The sequence below is a fragment of the Hippocampus comes genome, unplaced genomic scaffold, assembly GCF_001891065.2.
Source record: "Hippocampus comes isolate QL1 unplaced genomic scaffold, H_comes_QL1_v1.1 scaffold124, whole genome shotgun sequence".
Taxonomy (NCBI): domain Eukaryota; kingdom Metazoa; phylum Chordata; class Actinopteri; order Syngnathiformes; family Syngnathidae; genus Hippocampus; species Hippocampus comes.
The window spans coordinates 613,740-626,641 of NW_017805075.1; the positions used below are offsets into that span (position 1 = coordinate 613,740).

General features: G+C 44.1%; 1 protein-coding gene across 4 annotated transcripts in view; it reads right to left on the reverse strand.

The window, feature by feature from the left end:
- iqsec2b (IQ motif and Sec7 domain ArfGEF 2b) overlaps positions 1 to 12,839 on the reverse strand; it is a 60,376-nt gene extending 47,537 nt beyond the window's left edge. For all 4 annotated transcript variants that reach the window (XM_019865090.1, XM_019865089.1, XM_019865096.1 and 1 more), the window contains exon 1: positions 11,518 to 12,839. In XM_019865090.1, the coding sequence (XP_019720649.1) occupies positions 11,518 to 11,963 (446 nt within the window). In that variant the 5' untranslated portion in view covers positions 11,964 to 12,839. The remainder of the gene's footprint in view (positions 1 to 11,517) is intronic.
- Positions 12,840 to 12,902: the final 63 nt, after the last annotated feature.

Consider the following 12,902-nt stretch of genomic DNA (forward strand, 5'->3'; position numbering starts at 1 on the left):
ATCTTTGCCTCACTGCGAGCCACTTGAAATGATGCTTTCACTATTTTGTCTGTGAAAATGAGTGGGTGTGCACTGCGTCATCCACCTCCAGTGCGTGACCCGCCTGACTCCTGCTGACAAACAAAGGCACATGATTAACACACACGCTGCTCCGTTGTAGTCTAAACTAAATAGGGGGTGGGGTGGGGGGTGAGGTGGTCTTGTACACACCACCCCTCCCCTTCCGCCAGCTCCAGACCAAAAATACAACACACATCCACTGTACACTGTACACTTGAGTCTCCTGCTGCTTGGCAACAGTGTGGCCTGCCTGCCTGCCTGCCTGGCTGTGTGGGCGTACAGCAATAAGTGCCAGGCAAAAGCTCGGAGGAGGGGCAACAATTGCGCCTAACTGCAGCCGGGACCTGTGCACACGTGCAAGGGGACACCCCATGTTAAATATAAAAGTGACAAAAGACAAGGGAAATAACCAAATATGTCTAGGCATGAAAGCATCCTAACTTTCCGAATCACCTGCAAAGCATCACTTGTCATATGTGCGTCCCCTCGTGTTGTCATTCCATCCCGCTGCTTGTCTTTCGCCACGCTACTGCTCCCACTCCCACCCTCTCCTCTCTCTATTGTGTGTGTGTGTGTGTGTGTGTGTGTGTGTGTCTCTCTCTCTCTCTCTCTCGCCCACAGAGTTCTTCAAAAAAGTGTTCACGGCGTTCCCCCGGTAACCAGTTTCCATATTTTGCTCTATAGAGTGTGCATGTGACTGTCTGACAAACATTGCGCATCCTAAGTGACATGCATCTTGGGGAAACGATCACTGAAGTGTCTAGGAAATACGACAGTGAAGGTGCGTAAAACTTAAACAATCCATGATGAGATCCACAATTGTTTCCAATGCCGCTGCTGGCCAGCCTCCAGCTGAATAACTACGCAAAACCTTTCATTTGTCGTGTCATGTGCACAAGTGCACAGCTGATGCTGGGATGCAGATGCCATTCAAAGAAATAGGACTTATTATTTCAATGGATAATTCGTGTACAGTACATTATGCACACGTCTGTGTTCAACTATGGACATGCTACTTGGATAGAATATTGCACTCCACATCTAAATAACAATACAGAATCGCCGCCATGTCGACAGAGCTAATTTATATGTCCAGTATATATGGACACTGAAACAGCCACACGTAAACTCCTCTTTTCCAAAAGTTATTGATGATTTAAAATTTTCGGCATTCATAGTAAAGACAATGTTTATTGACAGAGACCCACAAAAGTACACTTCTTGCATAACGATAAAGACAAACAGCTTCATCGGAATCCTGCCAGCTACACAATTTCCGTGTTGCCCTTCAAATTCTGCAGGTGCTGGACAAGTGTATACATGATCCCCAACGACTCACTGAAGTTATTACTCTTGTCTTTATACCGTTATAATAATGGTAAGTCATGCAATACTTCCAACCTTTCACAAATTCATACATAGTTAAAAAAAAAAATAACAGTTTGTTTTGCAGTTTGTTATTGCGTGAATGCAAAATGGCTGAGTCATCCTGTTACTTTGGCTCACAGGTCATTCTGGTATATTGCAACAAAACAATGAGGTTGCCTAAGTGTCATTAACGATAAAGACAGCTTGAGTGACATAGAAGGACCATTTGCAAAAGAACAGAAAAAATGAAGCAGGGCTGCAGGTATTGAATATTTTGGCATTCAGATAGCTGACTGAAAATTCTTTTGAATAATCGAGTAGTCAGATGAAAATAAAGAGTGCCTATTTTTGCCTGGTTAAAGAACAATTCTAAATAAAGAAGAGAAAAAGCAATATTTCTATTTATTAATGAATGAACATCCATCCATTTTGCAATCCGCTTATCCTCATAAGGGTTGCGAGAGTGCTGGAGTCTATCCCAGCCGTCTTCGGGCAGCAGGCGGGGGACACCCTGAACCGGTTGCCAGCCAATCGCAGGGCACACAGAGACAAACAACCATTCATGCTCGTAAATACATCTCAAGGACAATTTAGAGCGTTCAATTAACCTAGCTTGCATGTTTTTGGAATGCAGTTAGCGTGTCGACCTCACAGTGCAGAGGTGCAGGGTTCAATTCCAGCTCTGGCCTCCCTGTGTGGAGTTTGCATGTTCTCTCCGTGCCTGCGTGGGTTTTCTCCGGGTACTCCGTTTTCCTCCCACATTCCAAAAACATGCATGGCAGGTGGATTGAACACTCTAAATTGTCCCTAGGTGTCATTGTGAGCTTGAATGGCAGTTTGTCTATATTGTCTTGTATATGTGCCCTGCGATTGGCTGGCAACCGGTTCAGGGTGTCCCCCGCCTATTGCCCGAAGACAGCTGGGATAGGCTCCAGCCCCCCCCCCCCCCCCGCGACCCTTGTGAGGATAAGCCGATCGGAAAATGGATGGATGGATGTTATCAAGTGCCAAAAATCCAAATACTGTACTCATAGTCAGATTGATTGATTTTCTCCAGGAAATTCAGGGGGGCATGTCTTTCCTGTCACTGATGAAATTATATGAAAAATGACCCAAGTATATTATTTGTTATGGGAGAAAGAGGATCTGCATTTTAAATCTTCTGCGGGTCCTGCATATGTAGAGCATTTTACAATTAAAAAGCTTTAAATCCATTTCAGTGGCACAAAAAAAGTTAAGAGCTTGATCCAAATCAAAACAAGAGTGAAAAGAGATCTGCATGTGCCCATTCCTCATCGAAACAGATGAGGGCAGCTGAATATTGTAAGTGCCTTTTCACCGTTTCCACAGCAACTGCAGAATCTCGTTTCTCGCAGCAGTGAGCGCTGGTCCAAGGACACCTCACTTCCTGTCAACTATTTATGTGCAGATTCACTTGCGTGCTCGCCAATTCCATAAAGTGGATGAGGATGGCAAGTCTGGAATGCATGCCTGTCTTGACACTGTAACCCTAACTTGAAACCCAAACTCTGACAAGAAGATTTGAAACTTGTAACCCAAATTTTCAAACCCTAATCATTGACTTCATACTCAAATTTAAAATCATAGACTTGAAAACCCAACCTTGATTTGAAGCCCTAAAACTGGCTCGAAACCCTGAATCCAACTTGCAAAATAATTTGAAGTCTTTGGAACCTTAACCGCAATTTGTAACCCTAATTTGATAACCTAGCCCCGTTTTAACTAAAACTCTAACCCTGGCTCGAAAAACTTATTCTTAACTTGAAACCCTAATTTGAAATATTTGAATCCTTTACCCTTGTTTTCAACCCTAATCCTGTCTTAAAACCCTAATTTGAAATTCCAACATTTATTTCAGACTTTAACCCAGGCTCGAAATGTTTGAAATGCGAACTGAAACACTGATTGTCTCCTGGTAGTGGCTGTTTTTGTTCCAGAGTGTTCCAAAGGGTTAGTTTGAAAACCAGGGATGTGCACAGAGATTTTGGGGGCAGGTGCTTAAGCACCACAAAGGCCGCACATTACCTAAAGTCTTCATAAATGTAAGAAAAAACATGACAAGTATGAACACAATCAACACAATATAATTAAATGGGGTAAATCATATTAACAAATTGAATTTTAAAAAAAAACAGGCAAAAACATAGTCATGCAAATAATCTAATTTAAAGTCACAGAAAATGAAAGCAAAAATAGATTTGCAAACTTCTCTCATGTGGGGCAAAGGGCAGGTGCTTGAGCACGTGTCTTTTGAAAACAGATTGAAGTGAAGCCAAGTTTTAATGCATGTGAGCGTTCATACTAAGATGTGCATTGAGTGCAAAACACCACAAAGCCCCGTACGCTTCGAAATGCCGAGGAGAAGGCACAGAAACACCACCCACGTTCGCGTGGCCTCCCACACACACGCACGCACGCACGCACGCGCGCGCGCGCGCACACACACACACACACACACACACACACACACACACACACACACACACACACACACACACACACACACTCAATTTCAATTTGTTTTGCAGCATTGCAACATTTTGACTGAAGCTGGAAATAAACACAGTCAATCTGCTGTCCAGAACCGGACAAAGGCAGGAAAGTTCCTGGGGTTAAGGTGCCCTGGTGCCCTGAGAGAATGTTTGAGCCATGTTGGCCTGAGGCCACTCTTCCTGAATCCAAGCGACTGTATCATTTGAAACCCCGGTCATCCATTATGTGTGTGTCGATCAATCCGCATGTAATCATAAGTGTGCAGGCTGGCAAAGGGGAAAAGGAAAAGCGAGAGAAGAGTAGAAAAGTGCAGCTTGTCTGAGTCATAGCTGCAGCATGTGGGGGGGGGTGGACAGCAAGGGGGAGCAAGCGACTGTACATACGTGGGTACGTGTATGTGTGAGAGCGAGCGAGAGAGGGAGTTTTAAATTTAGCAAATTGAGCTCCTTGTGAAACGAAAGCTCATTCGGTGTTCTCCACATTTCGATAATTAACATTCATATCGACAGCGCTGAGCATCTTCACAGGCCCATTTTGCTTGAAGCGTTCCATCCGTGAAGAAGCCATTGTGAATGTGCAAGTCCTTTTTTTGGTCTTATATAACAGCTTTACTCTCCAAGTCAGCGCCACGGAGGCCTGGAGCTGACCCCGATGCTTGTCCTCCTCCCGCCGCATTACTGTGAGATTGCGAAGTAGACTCCAGGGTGTCTGATAATGGACATCCCAGGTGCTACTGTACTATCAGTACTAAGACAACACACACACACACACACACACACACACACACACACACACACACACACACACACAAAATATAAAAATTCTCAGTTGTTTTGCTAACCCACTCTTTGGATAGTTCTGGATTTTGAGCAGATTGAATTACTTTCACTCCAAATTGGGTTAATAATTTTCACCCAGCAGATTGGGTTGAATATGTGAGCAGACTGAAGCTGGTCGTTGTGTAATTTTGTGTACTAAAGTTGAAGTAAATTTCATGTAACACTCTTTCAGTACATTGGTGGCGGCTCGAAGGCTCAGTGGGTAAAACAGCTGACTTTGGATATGGCGATCAAGGTTCAAAGCTTGGTCAGGGTGAACGGGAACATCCATTTGGTCACTCGGTAAGTCCTTTGATGTCATCTGCCAATTCCTGGCCTGTTGTTCCAAAAGACGGATTGTGTGTTGTGTCAGGAAGGGCATCCTCTGTAAAAACTCTGCCAAACGTATCATGTGAGTGACTCGCTGTGGCGACACCTGACAGGGGAAATTGTCTTCTTTTTAGAAATTATTTTTAACCACAGCCATACTGAGAACCTGGTAACCAATTTATTGGTAGCCTTCACTCAGTAGTTTGGGTAGTTGTTGGATCAAAATCTTGACCCAACACGCTGGGTCACATCCTCAACCCAGTGCACTGGGTACAAATAACCCAGCATTGGCTTGGTCCCTTTTGGAGGCAGTCCTTAGGATGCACGCTTGTAAATACATCTCAAGGACAAGCTAGAGCACAGGTGTCAAACTCAAGGCCCAGAGCCAGATGCGGCCTGCCACATCATTTTAAGTGGCCTGCAAAAGCAAATCAAAAATGATACCTTCCATGGTCCTTGCTAAAATGTGTATCAAATTTCAAATTTTCACATGTAATAAATCGGTGACATTGTAAGCATTTTCTTGTTCCCAAACCCCTCATTACAGTTACTCAAACAATAGTTGAATAAAATTATTCTCGACTTCTTTATGGAGTTACAGTCATCATGGTCCTCCAAGGGAAATGGTAGTTATAATGTGGCCCGCGACAAAAATGAGTTTGACACCTCTGATCTAGAGTGTTCAATTAACCTAGTGTGCATTGTTAAGGAATTTATTCCTTACAGCGATTTTTTTAGCCCCTCTCTGTTAGTTGGATCTGATCAAACAATTGAAAGAAAGAACATAATATGCTGTTGAAGGTATTTCCTGCTTACTGTGATTACAGTCACCTTTAGTGCCCCTTGACCCCCACCACTTTTCGGACCCCTCCAGAGGACATGTTTAACATCAAAAGAGGAACTCTTGTCTCAAGTATCTGTGTTGCTGCCATCACATCAAAGCTCAGACCGAAGACAATGGTGGGTAGTGGTGGTCTGGTCTCACCTCACCACTCCCAACTTTTTCCAGCCACCGCGTCAGATGACATGTTCATTTCTTTGTTTCCGGGATTTCCATGGAAACGTAACTGCCCGCATGTCATTATCATATTGTCTCTATATATTCTCATGACTGTATTTTTTTCTACGCTTCCTGACGAAATCTGAAACTCTCAGGAGCCCGAATCAATTCGTATTGTGTTGTGATAAACTGCAGAAAAGACGACGTGGTGTTGGGTCGTTATTCCACCTTATAGAGAAATAAAAGAACCTGTGTCCAAGGAGGGCCATAAGGAAATGGACAGCGATCCTCCACAACAGCATGTTTTTGGAATGTGGGAGGAAACCGGAGTACCCGGAAAAAAAACCCACACAAGCACGGGGAGAACATGCAAACTCTACACAGGAATCGAACTCCGCACCTTTGCATTGTGAGGCGGACATACTAACCAGTCGTCCACCTTGCCGCCCTCATATCAGAGTGAACAGTACAATTCGCCCCCCCCCCCCCAAAAAAATATGATCCATGTGTATGTAGATTTAAATCAGAGATGTATCCGATGCGACTGCCGTGGGGTGCTCACCAGACACTTATCAGAACTATAAGTCATCAAAAGGGGACAATTGTTCGATAAACAAGACGGGCACGTAAAGCAATGGTGCACGAAGGAGCAATAAACAGTGCTGAAAGGAAGATGAATGATGATTTTTCGGTTAAGATGTTATGTTGGTTCTGGTTTCACAAAATCCTTGATATTGTCACGAACGCTTCAGTAGTGAAAAATACACGAGCGAGCGGCCATATTTATCTGCATAAATGCGTTGCACGTCACATTTTTTTGCGCACGTGTTTCACTTCACAGGCACATTCTATTTACATTATAAATCACATTAGTGTTTGGAATATGAATGATTTAACACAAAAACCTGGATAACACATGATATTGTTCCGTGTGAAAGTAGCCTCTGTGGTGCATCAGTATTCCATTTGTCAAATGCATTTTAAGATGTAATCATTCATGAGTGTATTCAAAAGAGGCAAACTTCCTAATGACATATTAGTGCTATACTGATGAGCTCAGAGGAATGGACACGTTATTCTGCATGCCGCTTTGTTACATGGCAGGAAATGCCCGACTGCAATTTGATCAGGCAAAGACGACCTTGAACTCGAGTGGGATTCTGAACAACTCAACAGCTAGGTTTACATGAAGTCTTGTATTCTGATTAGAATGAAACTGAAGGCTCAAAAAGTTCACCCGCACGTGCGCAGTAGTTACTTCAGCTAGCAGTCATTTTACTGGACTTGCACTAATTACAGTCTCACGCACTCAGTGTGTGTCTTCGCCCCCTTTCAACACATTTTGGGCTCACAGCAGCAACATTATATCAAGCGGCAGTTTCACTGGCTCATTTGAAATGCACCCGCGTGCCCTCTCCTAAAATTAACCAAAAGGAAAAAAAAAAAAAAATCCACATCGCTGCTTCTTGGCGGAGGTGCTTTGGGACATCACGTCAGCTCAAGGCCTCGCATTGTTCACAGCGCTATTAGCAGGACACGAGCAAAGAGGCTGGCTAAGGACAGCTGTTTAAAACAGACCCGCTGGGACACCGGAGCGCACACTTTGTTTGGCAAAGTGCAGCTGCGGCACACAAACGCACACACACACACACACACACACACACACACGCACACACACACACAAAATCAAAAGGCCACATATGATGAATTCTGGGGGACGCGAGTTGCAGAGAGCAAAGGGGCAGACATGAGCACTCCAGCTGGAGGAATAAAAAGTCATTAGAGCTGCAAGTGCACACACAATGGCAAAGATGCAATTTACCATCTGTCAAGTACAAGTAGAAATCGTTCAAACTTGGTAACAATCGGACGAGTTCATTTGGAAGGACTCCTGGAAATGGATGAAATGATTCGAAAATGGCCACTCCAAACCATAACGTTAGGCTTTTCAAGCTTGGCTGTTTTTTTTTTTTTTTTTTTAAATGTATCTTTTCTGAGTTTACTCACAATAAATGGGCCCACCAAATTTACTGGTGCCACACTATGTTAAAATTGACACAAAAAATCCCAAAGGGATGTTTAGAACAATTTTTTATTGAAGTGTATTTTCACCAGGTTAATCTGGCTACATGTTGCAGGAATGAGAAAGATCGTGGTCAGATTTAAGGAAACCAGAGTATTTTTACTGTACCTTAAGTAAAGTGGGGGGGGGGGGAATCGTGTAAATTTGACACACCACAGAAGAATGCTGTCAATGGGAAATGGGGTGTCACTTCCGTTGCACTTTTTCTACCTCGGGTACTCAAAGAACATTACACTGTTACCTCATTCACCTACTGATGACGCAGCATCAGCAGCAACTGGGGTTCAGTATCTTGCTCAAGGACACTTCAATATAGTGGCAATGGTCAGGGATCAAACCACCAACCTCCCGGGTTGGGACACGTCCACTCTATCACTTAGCCATGCCGCTCCTTGTGAAAAAAAAAACTTTCCAAATTTGAATGATTTGAAAAATGTAACGGAAATGAGAAATTGAGATTTTGATTGACTGATTGAGATCTTGGGGAAGGAACATAAATTCGGGAACAAAACTGGTGAGGCAAAGACAAATTATTAAGCAAAGTGTTGTACTTTTGTTTTTTTGTTTTTTTACCTTAACTTCCTATATATGTTTTTAAACACATATCTGTACTTTTACTGATGAGACTGTGGGTACTTTTGCTCCCTCTGGGGAAAGTCTTAAACATTGTGATTCGTTCTGCCTTAGAAGACCGACAGAGCAGTTTCAAGAAGATCCCTTTGCACTGCCCTCGTTGGCTCCCTCCACACCCTGTTGACAGATGGCAAGTCAGTGTGCGTGACACCTTTTCTCTTTTATGCACACTACGGAAGATCATAACCCTTTCCTGTTTCCTCCATCTAATTTTACAACACACACTCGTGTTGCGTTCTGATCAGCTGCCAATGAAAAGGCTTTTGTGACCGAGCTCTGCCCGAGGAACAGCGTCTGGGAGCTTCTACCGGGCCTGAAACTTCCTCCACAAACAGCCACAGGTAGTAATTAGTAAAGGGGCGAAGCATCACAGTATTTAATAGCCACCCAACTAATATGTGCTTCTGTCTAATAGCTCATCCCCCCCGGGATGAGAGGAGGCAGCTCAGCTCGATAAGGGATTGGGTTGCATCTGAATCACAGACTGGAAAGAGCGTTGGGACCTCAGCAAAACAGTTCAAGTCCAAAAATGATTGTCCTATCACAGGAGACCGTCACCTTCCATTTCACTGTTTGCTTTTTTTTTTTTTTTTTTTTTTAAATACCTGTACACCAATTGCTCTCCACTCACAAAGCTAAATGCTTCCAGAACGAAAATGTGTGTGTGTGTGTGTGTGTGTGTGTGTGTATGTGTGTGTGTGTGTGTGTGTGTGTGTTTGCGTGCGTGCGTGCGTGCGTGCGTGCGTGCGTGTGTGTGTGTGTATAACAATGACAGATGCACTTGCTGTTTGCCAAAACTTGCCGCACTCTAACTTAAGGGCAGCCTTGAGTCGAAGAAATATATCTCAAGCTTCAAGAGCTCACAGTTTGACAGCAAAGGTTGATTGAAAAAAAAAAACAACAACAATTTAACACAGTCAGAATATATCTTCTCAAATATGATAATTTTAACAGCCCATCAAACGTGAGACCCAAAAGGTTAAAAAAAGCACCTGGAAAGGAGGAGTTTTACACATAACAAAGGTCAGCAAGAAATTTGACATTGATGCAGTTTTTTGATTTCATGCAATATAAGGTGAAAGACAAAAGGCAGCAAAACAAGCACGTTACATTTTGGCATCTTTGGACATAAATGACTCATTATTGCAAACTCTGGCAATAATGATGGAATCACCAGTCACAGAGGATGTTCATTCAGTTAGAATTTGTAGAAAAAAAAAGCGGACATGACACAACACTAAAGCAATTTCAAATGGCAACTATCTGGAAACAATGCGGACGTAAGGCTACATTCTTAGACCAAGCAGAGTGAATAAATGATAGAATCACTCCATTGTAAGGAAAAATTATGTAATCACCTTGTAAATGTCCATTCCCAAAACTAACACCTGCATCAGGTAAGACCTGTTCATTAGTCTGCAGTCCAACAGGAGTGATCACACCTGGGAGAGCTGTTGCACCAAGTGGGTTGACATGAATCATGGCTCCAACATGAGCGATGTCGAAACAAAGAAGAGCATTCTACATTTTTTAAAAGCGGGTAAATTATCACACAAGGTCGCAAAAGATGTCAGTTGTTCACAGTCATCTGTGTCCAAAGTCTGGACCAAGTAGAAACAATAGTGAAAGGCTGTTAAAGGCAAGCATATTGGCAGACCAAGGAAGACATCAAAGTGACCAGACAGAAAACATCAAGCATGAAAGCTGAAAATGGACACCATATTGCACTGCACGTCAGGTTACGACACTGGGGAAACATCTTCAAAAAATGCAGAAATTGACATTTTGGACGCTTGTCTTATTCCGTCAATTGAAAGGATGTTTCAGGCTGAGGAAATGCTTTTTTTCAAGATGATGATGATGATGATGATGCATCTAGCCATGGAGCAAAAACTGTGAAAACATTCCTTCACGGGTCAATGTCATGGCCTGCAAAGAGTACCGGTACAAATCTCAATCCAATTGAACATCTTTGGTGGAAGTTGAAGAAAATGATCCATAACTAGGCTCCTACCTGTCAAGCTAATCCGGCAAAAGCAATCAGAGAAAATTGGAGGCAGATTGATGAAGAATTCTGTTTATCACTCATTAAGTCCATGCCTCTGAGACTGCCGACTGTGAAAAGTGTTGCAACAAAATACCAGTGCTTTTTGAAAAGTTACTTGGTTGTTGTTTTTTTCTTGATTCCATACGTTTTTCCCTCTGCTTGGTCTAAATAAGTAAATGCTCCTGACGACCACATCGTTTGTTTTCTTGATTTCTTTGAGTTTTTCGGAAAGCCATAAAGTTGCAATTCGAATTGACTTTAGTTTTGTGTCATGTTTTTATTTTTTTTTCCTCCAAAATTAAACAACTGAGTGTACATACTCTGAGACTGGCGATTCCATCATTTTTGCCAGGGGTTTTAGATTGCATAAGGTGCTACTATCCTGTGTATCCATCTGGCACCATTCAAACAGCAAAATAATGTTTTGGTGTCCAAAATAGAGGCCCAAAGTAAGTACTAAACAGAGGTTGCGTAAAACTGTCTGTGTAACGACAACATTTGCGCCGATACCTGCAGATTCCTGTTGTTCTTTAAAGTGCCATGAAATAATTAAAGAAGAAAGATGACCTGGACCATCTCACATATGCAAGGAAAATGATCCGGAAGTAAGAGTTAAGCAAACCGGATCAGCAAGACACGAATCTCTGAAGTTGATTCAACTTACTTTCTGCGAATGGTGGCGCTGGTGTTGGTGTCTGTGCTGTCGGTGCGTTCGAGCCGGTCTCTCTCGGTGGTAGACGAGCCACAGGAGAGACCTCGGGTCAGCCGAGTGTGGGTCCTCCTGTCCCTGCCGGCCCCCGGCGCCGTCGCAGATCCACCTTTGGTCTGGGGCAAGGGCGCGCTGCCGTTCCCACCGCCGCCGTGATGGGTGGGGAGCGACAGAGGCTGGCCGTGATCATGGTTCTGCTCCGGGGTGTTGGAGCCAGGGGTCCGAGGGCTGCGATCCTGCCTCAGGTCTTGATTCTCCTGGCTGACGCGGTCCAGCTGGCCTTCCAGCTCCTCAATGCGCCTCCGTTGGGTTTCCAGGAGCTTGGCCTGGCTCTCGATGATGTTGTTGAGCTCCAGGAGGTATTCCACCGCCCGGTTGGGGCTTTCCGGGCTGGGCTCCATGGCGGAAGCCCAGATCCGCCCCCCCCACCAGCCCTGATGAGTGGGGGGGGAGGGAGGACACGACGGAAACTCTGGAGGAGATGAACTATTAGCTTCGAATGCGGAAAAACAAAAAGCCTCAGAGGTGATTGTCGGGTTGACTACATGTCGTCAAATGGGAGGGCTAGCATGAGCACTAGAACATCTTCGAAGTGCTTTGGGGTTTCGCCATGCGGAGAAGAACACTGACAAATGAGAGGGATAAATTGTTGATTGTCTGATCATCTGCTGCCATTTTCGAAGAGTTTTCCAAACCAGCATGGAATGCCTTCAGAGTTTGGGCCATCATGATGAACACCTAAAATGGTCTGAAGGATGCTGACAAACCGTTAATGATGCAATAGATCTCGATGAGTACCAGTTTATAATCCATCACCTACCATTTTAGACAAAGACGGGATAAAAAAGGGCTGTATTTCTGATCTCCCACTGATTTTCAGGCAGTGTCAATCATTACATAACTCCCGCCCACACTGAAGATCCCCACGCAGCGTGCACCGTGCCTCTTTCAACCCATGGCTCGATGCGTCTTTACGGCACGGAAAGTAAGCAAAGTTGTCTTACGGAGTGCATTCTTCCCTCAGAGACAGCGGCTCCCTTCAGCCGCACCACAACTCCATCCTTTCATTTGACGGGCGACTCCTGCAAAGTCAGCGAGCGTGCGTGGGGGGGTTTCCCATCCAGTTGCAATGCAGACTTTACTTCCACATCGCCCGTGGTGGTAGAACGATAGGAATAAATTCCAATTGACAAGCGCCGTAAATATTCTGCGAGTTTTGTGACTTCTCTGAGGCGACGATGACGAAACGACGTGCGTCGTTGTGTGTGTGTGTGTGTGTGTGTGTGTGTGTGTGTGTGTGTGTGTGTGTGTGTGTGTGAGGGCGTGTGTGTGTGTGTGTG